A 9,230-nucleotide genomic window follows, 5' to 3' on the forward strand; every position below is an offset into this window, starting at 1 on the left:
TACCGAAAGCACGGCTAAACAAGAAGGTCCGTCGATCCCACATATTTCAGTTTAAGTAGTTCACTATGAGGTTTTTCAGTTTTTGATGAAATCCTTTATGGATGGAAATCTATTATTCCCTGGCAGTTGGTGGATAAAGAAAACGTTGGAGAAGGAAAGAAACAAACATAACAATGACCATGAAACGGGGTAACAAACTACAAAAATTGGGAGGAGTTTCGCTAACAAGGGACATAAATCTGCTATCACAAATGTCAGGTTTTATTTGAATGGATTACGTCTCTTCCTATGCCTTATATTGCCAAATCGTCTTGGCCTGCGAGTATTTGTTGATATGTTCCAGGGGAAACTTTTTGTCTGTAAAAGGATTACACTAAAATATGTTTTAATTTTGTATTTTTTCAACACCAGGCAGTATATTGTTAAAATGTTTACTTTTTAATTGCTTATATAACTCAAGAAAGCCATAAGTATGCTTGAGGATAAATAAATGGTGTGAAAAATCTGGCAGAGTACGGACATGGCCGACTGCAAGATTCCCGTTTGTTTACGTTGACCATGGAGAACGGTGCAGGCAACGAAAAACGTCCCAGTGATCTGTCGCATGTCGCAATGGGTAGCAACATGAACCTTTTTGAGGGCCGTGGAGTGGACCCTAAGAGCAAGAGATTTCCTCACTGTATTGTTTGGACTCCCATCCCATGTTTGACGTGAGTACGGAAGTCGTATGGTAGTATGGTGTTGAAAATCAATTAAAAATCTTGTGACACTTTAGTTGACACTGACAGTGAGTAGTGAGTAGCCTACCACCGAGTGATGTTGTAGACAGTTCAGTAACAATAAAAATAACAATTTAATAACACTTTTAACATTTAATCTTTATTGATTATCATAGATTTGTCATCGTTATGGCATGTAAGTAACACATGAAACAGGCAAAATTGGAAGGCGCTTTTTCGGTTGTTCTCACCCCCCAAGCCTAAGCCCAATAACAATGATTGTTTGCCTATTTTCCTGTAAACGCTTCTTTTGTAACAGTAAATGGCACGAAATAAATGGTTCACTTTCCAACTTGGCAATAGGCTAATGTTGTCAATGAACGGTTGGTCAAGTTGTACTTCCACTTCCAAAGTCTAAAACAACAATGTCGACTGTTGGACGACTGTCAATTTCCCAGACGCACTTCATGATTGCAATAATTCACAACACAAGATCTAGATCTAGATTCTAGATCTTGGCCTGGGCGTAGTGATACGAGTGGCAGTAGAAAGGTTGCAGAAAGAGTCAGGATAAAAGGCGAGAGGAGGCCGCGGGTGAGGGAAAATAGTGGAGATGAAAGCAGATGACAGAACAGGACAAGAGAACAGGAAAGGAGGTGAAAAGTAGAAGATTTTTTAGACGACAATTTTGTCACCAGTCTCGGAATTTGATCCCTGGACCTTTTGAATGAGAGGCGAACACTATACCTCTAGATCCCAAGAGCTCCCCCTCCCGTGCTCTTATACAATCTTCTCTCTACAGTGTTTTTAAAAAAAATAATTTGTATTCTATCTCTATCTAACTTTCGTGTAGAAATAACAGCAATGCAAGTCTATACAATGAAATTTGAAACACATGATCTGGCAAGGGAAAACTGTATACATTTATGATTAATGGTGCTTCTTGCTTGAAAGCAGGGAAGCACTATTTCATTCATGAGAATACTGTATTATAATAGCTGTTCTGTTCCTATACTGCAGATGGCTGTTTCCATTTATTGGACATATGGGTATTTGCACCACATCAGGAGTGATCAGGGATTTTGCAGGCCCATATTTTGTTTCGGTAAGTTGGCTGTGAAACATTCCTTCCTCGTTGAATGAGAATGCTTCGTATCAGTGCTTGTAAAGGGGAGACAGTCATACTAGATAAACTAAATAATTTGATAGTTGTTTCAGTATTCACTTTGAAGGAAACCAAGTGTGTTTCAAGTTTGGTGCATATATATGGTCGCTTTTAATTCAAGTCAAGTGGGCTAACCCACATTTCACGGGTTTCCAGAAATCTTGACCTACCCCAAAAGTGGGCATTGCCCTGCCTATAGGAGAAGATTGGTTTCATTGGTGTGTGTATATTTGTTTGATTATAGAGAAAACTCTCCTTGTCTTTTTTAAAGAAACTGAATAAGGATCCAAAAACTTAACCTTCGATTTTTTCAACACTCCATTTTTCGGGATAGCCCCCTTGTGCTTAAAAGCGACCATTTATGGTTTATCATCTGACAGGTAAACATTTTTTAACATATCCTACCATATTTGGGAGGATAAAGGTTCTAAAGAAAAATGCTTCCTGGGAAACCAAAAATGTTTGTAAGTGTTCTGGGGTCTGCTGGGGTAAGAATACATGTTGTTGTACACACTCTTTCTCTCCGGCTCACCACTTGAAGTGATGAACCAGAAAACCCCCTTTAAAAGTTAACCTTACCTACGCATCGCCATGCTGAGTGACATTCTGACAAATTACTTCTTCTCTATTTCACTGCTCATAATCCTTTCTAGTCACATTCTACATCCACACACGTTTCCTGTTCTTGTCTGTTCATTTTGCAATATTTTGAGGGGTCAGCCTCACATTTTGGTCAATATTTGTCAAAAGTTATTTTTTTGGTATTTTGTAAACACACATCGAGAATCTACAAAGATGTCAAGTAGAGATGCACAAAAAGTTTTTTGGTTTTTTTAAAATCTGGTTACTGAACAGTGCTTTTCTTATATTATATTATATATATATATATATATATATATATATATATATATATATGTAAGTATATATATATATATATATATATATATATATATATATATGTGTGTGTGTAAGTACATATATACAGAGCTGGTAGTAACGGAGTACAAGTACTCTGGTACTTGTACTTATGTTACAATTTTCGGTACTTTTACTGTACTCCGGTACATTTTTGAAACCAGTACTTATACTGTACTCCGATACTTTTTATAAAAGTACTTTTGAGTACTTTTAAAGTACATTTTGAGTACTTTGGTAGCTTAATGAAAGGGTAAGTGCAGGCATTTCTGATCATAATTTACGGAACAAAAACCCGATCAACTGCCAAGAGTTAAAAGTTGAGATCAAAGAACGGCCCGTCGCCTCAAAGATCAGCCACTATCGTGAATGTGATCACAAACGTTGTAAAACTCCTGAAACGGTACAGTGTGAACTGACCGATGCGTTTCTTTTCCCCAAACATCGCACTCGCATCTGACCTCACCACCTAAACTTACATCACTCCCTGGGTGGGTAGGGCCTACAAGTTCGCTCCAGGCGGGATCACATCAAACTGTGAACTCTTCCCTGACCATTGAAAGCAGTTTTTCCCGAATTTGCGAGACAACCTGAATTTTAATTAGTGTGGTCACATCGTAATGGTGCGTAACGACAAAGGAGATTGGGGGGGGTGGGGGGGGGCTCAATCAGAGATGGAAAGCTAAAATTGTTGGACAGGTAAAGGGGAGGGGCAACTGGATAAACGTAGATAACGATCTCAAGACTCACGATAGGCTAATTATGAGTGTGTATATATTATATTATTATTTATGGCATGCCTCATGCCACTGTGATTGGTCATCAAGGTTGACCACTCTTTGCTTGCCATATGTCATAAATCCACCCAGGGGTCACGTCAGTTCATGGGTCACTGTAGATTCTTCCTTGGCTTCGTTGGCTAAGATCCCATATTTTCCTTACTTCCGAGCACTGGGATCTTAGGCGGAGACTACTGCAGTAGAGAATCTTTGGTTACACTTCACTTACTAGACTCTAGGAAACTACATGTATTTTGGTTTGCCGTTGGCGCCGTGGACAACACAGTGTGACCAAAATCTGTCAGACCACTATAATCAATTGAAACTGAAACTGTGTTCTCAATGTGTATCTAACAATTTTTAGGCTGCCTAAATTTCTTTTAAACTTTTTTTTGGGTGGTTTTTGCTTAAGGCTACATTGATTCCTTGAGGATTTGTTAATGAAGAATTCAATGCACTTTTCCATTTCTATGCGGGCTATTTTCATCAATTTTATGTTTTCTTAAGAGCAACTTTGTATCTACATTTTTCAATTTGGATACTCTTTCTGTAGAACTTTCCGACCTCTAGGACTGACTTACATTTGATCACATTGTCTTGCTCAAACAAGTTCTATTCATAATATCACTTACCCACTAGTTGCGTCTGTTCGTTTGGGTTGTTTTTTGTTCAACTTCACGGACCATTTCCACCGTTCAGTGCGTACATTGTATATTCAAATGCTTTGTATACTGTTTACATTTTTAGTAATAAATAGCCTAATTTGTCAAATATACTGGATAAGTTATAAAATATGAAGTTTTGCATAAGCGCTGAAGTGTAAAATATATATATATATATATATATATATATATATATATATATATATATATACACATATACATATATATTTTTTTTTTTTTAATTTATATATATAAATATATATTTATTTATTTATTTATTTATATATATAAATATATATATATATTTATTTATTTATATAAATATATATATATATATTTATTTATTTATATATATAAATATTTATTTATTTATTTATTTATATATTTATATATATATATAAATATATATATTTATTTATTTATTTATATATATAAATATATATTATTACTCTTTCAGGAAGATGACATGGCGTTTGGGCAGCCCGTGAAGTAAGTTGATCTGATTGTTCAGGGACGTTTGTTTGGTTTATGGATCTGTCTGGGTGAGAAAAGTCCTGGGGAAATAAATGGTGGAGATATTGAAAGGTGCAACAGATGGGTGTTAAGATTATGCCTTGCTTATAATATTGTAATTTGAATTTAATCTATTTTGACAAGAAGTCAAAGGCTCTATCTATTCTGTTTGTGATGATTTATTCATTTTTGCTTTTATTAATTTATAACAGCTTGGTTTTTTTCATGTAATGAGACTGAACTGAAGTTGGACCCAATTTTTCAGTAGCATTACTGTCCAGGATGTATGTACTGACAATGTGTGTGCAGGTGTAGTTGGTCACAGTTCGTATCTTCAATGTTTGAAAGATCTTGTCAGTATGTTAGTGTTTCAGCGCCTTTAAATGGCTGCTTGCACTGTATGCTTCCCAGGAAGTGGAGGTTGTTTCAGAGTGCTCTCAGGTCTGTTGAGGTAATAGTATAGATTGTGAAGCGCATAAAGCTTGCTGTTGACCCGGGGGGGGGGGGGGGGGTTGCGCTTTACAAATGCTATCTATTATTATTTATGATGTGATGGTCTCTTATCGCAGGTACTGGCAACTGGATGTCTCTAAGGCGATCAACGGCAAAGATTCCTGGGATAGGTCAGTTGCGAAAGCGTCGGAGGAATATAATCACAGAATGGTGAGCTTTATGTCGTTTACAAAATATACTCTGTAGGGTTAAAAGTTCTCTATCCCTTCTGTTCCGTGCATCATTCATCGGGCTGACTCAGATTGCTCATGTGTAATAAATTCCAGATATATGTTTTTTTATACATAAATATATTTGTATATATATGACATTATATTGCGAAAAATCACTGTATCAAGCTCCAAGATGTAAATGTGGGTGGTTGGTGGGTGCTCTGGTGTGGTTTGCTTCTTCTTTCCTATCTAACATGTATCGTCCTTATCTCTTCTTTTTTATGTTTGTTACTCTCTTGTATCACCTCTAATCTTCGGCTCTTATATGACCTTATTGTGTTGCAAGTTCCGTAAACCTCTTACTAAAACTAAACTGTTTTATTCCCTTCTCTGCTGTGTGTCAGCATAACCTGTGCTGCGACAACTGCCACTCCCACGTGGCCATGGCCTTGAACCTGATGAACTACAAGGGCAGCTCCCGCTGGAACATGGTCAACCTGTGCTTCCTCATGATGGTACATTCCCGATACATCAGGTGAGGGGGAGATTTCCTCTTTGGAAAGTGGGGGCACGGAGTTCCCCACATCGTATGGATACGAGAGTAAAACACGACGTACAGATAGGGTTAAATAAGCTAATAGTGTTTATAGGGGCCAGAAACCAGGAGACCCCACCTCCTTCAATCGCAAATATCTCGACTTCTATTCAAGATAAATGAACATTTTTTTAATCGAAAGCGAGGCAAATGAACAACCTTTAAGGTGGTACCAATAACTCCATAATATGCCCAAAAGTTGACGAGCGCCTGATTCCACCGTGTCGTGACCCGTGACATTTGCTTCTTTTTCTCCACAGTGTTTGTGGCTTTCTCAAGACGTGGTTACCTTTCCTCCTTATGGTCGGCGTCATTATAACAGTCGTGCTGGTGGCGTTTTGACGTCGTGTCCACCGCACAGGGTCCGGCCATAGCCGTGGAACGCACCGGGAGCTGTCGTAGCGAGGAATGAGGAACGAGGAATGAGCTGGCCGCAGCTCAATGTGGACCCATGTTGGTGTATGCAGGTGAAGGCTGCGGGAATTTCAGTGTTGCGTTCAGCTCTCTCGTTACTACTAATTGTGAGACGTACTGACAGAATGAGTTACTTCTCTGATTTTTTAGCCCTATAGACATACAAATGCGACAAATTTATAAGTGTTGAGTTTTTACAATTTTTTTAGTATGAAAATATAAAAAGACAAGTTAAACTTGAAGGAAATAGCATCAGTTGGCTATTACAGATTTGACGCGTGTGCCGATTTTCAGCAGATATCTCTTTTGGTGTATTGCGAGAAGTAGCTCAGTCTGTCAACATGTCTAACCGATGGTCTGTGAAGGTCGGGCTGCCTCACTGGTCAGTTTCCACCTGGGACGGGTGTGATTCCTACTGACTCTCTGATGTGGTCTTTGGCGTGAAGGACATTTCTACATAAATGTTGGTCACCTTGATAATTCATTCAGAAACAGGAGCAATATTGGAAAACTGAGATCATCTCTTGCCCTCACAGTACAGAAAGTGGATTGTTGGCGGGTGCTCTGGTGTGGTTTGCTCCTTCTTTCCCCCCATCAAGCATCCTGTCATCCTTATTTCTTTGTTACATTTTTTTGGTTGTATTCTACTCTTCAGCAACACGTAACTTCGACACTGACTCGTATATGACCTATTTATTTGCAAGTGCTGTAAAACAAAACTTGTTCTCAAACTAAACCAACTGCATGGAAATAGTGAGTGACCATCAGTTGTACTGTGTGATGATGTTGCTCTGTGGTGTGAAGGGTGAGTAGGAGAAAACCGGGGGGTTAGAACAGCAGTGCAGGTAAAGACTGAGAAAAACTCCAAAACCATCTGACTGTCTTCTCGCACCAGTCACTTTAACCACTGCCTCATTTTGACTGCTCAACCGATCACTTTAACCACTGCCTCATTTTGACTGCTCCACCGATCACTTTAACCACAGCTTCATTTTGACTGCTCGGTGTATGACTCAGTCGTAAGTCACTTTTCAAAATGGCGTGTGTCTGAGTAATACACAAAGCTGTCGAATAGTCTTTCCTACAGTGCATTAACCAATGCCTGCTTGTCGAGCGAACTGTTCAAGTTATGTTTCATCTCATGTTCTTGGAAATTCTCTAAAACCTTATAGCCTTGATTATTGCAGAAGAATTTCTCAATATTATATTAGACAAAGAATCATGATTGGAAATTCTATGGGTGAAATTAATTTGAAGCTTATTCTGTCGAATGATAGATTTCATGCTGTTCAGATTGATCACTTATACATTTTTTTAAAACCGTTTTGTTTTTACTGTAAATGTCAAAACCCCAACGTTTAAAAAGTATATCTGTTATTCTTCTTTACATAAAGTTTTTTGTGCTATGTATTTGACTGGTACAACAATTCTGTGATTGCCACCATCTTCTGGTAACCTTCAGCTGACGTTTTTTGTGTACAATTTTTCCTTGATTTCTTTGAGACCCCTGCTCATGTGTGTTTGTGTCTGTTGATGAGCAGATGGTCGAAAGTAGATGGTCTAAAGGCATTTGTGTCAGGACACTAGTGGAATCAGGCGCTCGTCTATTTTGGGGCATGTGGAATATAAATTGGTGTCGTCTTAAAGTTTGTTCATTTGTCTCGCTTTTGATATTTTAAAAATCCATTTATCTTAAATAGAAGTCGAGATATTTGCGATTGAAGGAGGTGGGGTCGCCTGGTTTAAGAGGTAACATTTTTATCGAGAAAATGGCCGCCAAAGTTTGGTGACTTCCATAGCTAAAGAGTCCTTGGAAACTGCAAATTTAAATTTTTTGTGCCTTTAATCAACGTTTTTCCATAAAATCCACACATAAAAGTGTTTTTGAATTGACATACAAGGTGATGAACCAACAAAACAAAAATTCGGAAAAAATTTCCAAACTGGCCGAAAAATGCAGATTTCTCGGGTAACTTTACTTTGACGAGGGCCTGATTTCACCACGGTGCCTCACATTTTTGGCAGGTCCATGTTTTTTTCCTGTCAACCTGGGCTTTCTTTCCTGAGGTGCTGCCATTTCCCCACCATGCATGATTGACTGTAAATTCAAACTGAAATCAAATGAGAAAGCTGGGAAATTAAAACTGGGCGACAGAAAATAACCTAGTACCAAAAATATTCTTCACAGTCGAGTCCTTTATGTGATAATATTGCTGATTGGTTAGGGTAATTTAGTCTTAAAGCCTGTGCATTTCTCTTCATTTCTTTTTCCTTCCTGTCTTCTTTAAAAAGAAAAAAAATCACCAGGAAAATGGTTGCAAAATAATTTTTTAAAAGCCAGAAAAAGAAAAAAGGAATTTTTTCTCCCTGATTACTGGAAACCCTGTAAATTGGTTGCTTTTTTAATGGTGTATATTGTCTCAAAACTGGACTTTTAAAAATCATACAGGTGTATATAATATACAATATATTTATTTTTTAAATGCCTGTTGTGATTTTCAAGAGTTCTGTGGTATTTGGGGAGACTTTCATAGGACTGGATTCCTTGTTGAAGAAAGTAAGCATTTTGTATCTCTGGGAAGCACGTTTATGATGTATAACTGTGTGTTCAATATTTTCTTACAGTCAGTGAAACCCTGCTTTGTCCTGGGTTTAGACATTTATTTGTCTTGTTTAGTCATCTGTAACTTTCCGAAACAGTGGGTGGTTGGTGGGTGCTCTGGTGTGGTTTGCTTCTTCCTTCCTATCAAACATCTATCGTCCTATTATCTCCTTCTCCTTTTTTGTGTTTATTACTCCCTTG

The 9,230-nt window shown here is 37.9% G+C and overlaps 1 protein-coding gene across 1 annotated transcript; it reads left to right on the forward strand.

The window, feature by feature from the left end:
- The first annotated feature begins 503 nt into the window (after positions 1–503).
- LOC101846071 (transmembrane protein 222) lies at positions 504–7,249 on the forward strand. The gene is made up of 6 exons (XM_005097528.3): positions 504–710; positions 1,740–1,824; positions 4,698–4,729; positions 5,323–5,416; positions 5,823–5,953; positions 6,274–7,249. The coding sequence occupies exons 1-6, from the start codon at positions 559–561 to the stop codon at positions 6,353–6,355; spliced, it is 576 nt and encodes a 191-aa protein (XP_005097585.1). The 5' UTR covers positions 504–558; the 3' UTR covers positions 6,356–7,249.
- Positions 7,250–9,230: the final 1,981 nt, after the last annotated feature.

Source organism: Aplysia californica, unplaced genomic scaffold (assembly GCF_000002075.1).
Source record: "Aplysia californica isolate F4 #8 unplaced genomic scaffold, AplCal3.0 scaffold00156, whole genome shotgun sequence".
Classification (NCBI taxonomy): domain Eukaryota; kingdom Metazoa; phylum Mollusca; class Gastropoda; order Aplysiida; family Aplysiidae; genus Aplysia; species Aplysia californica.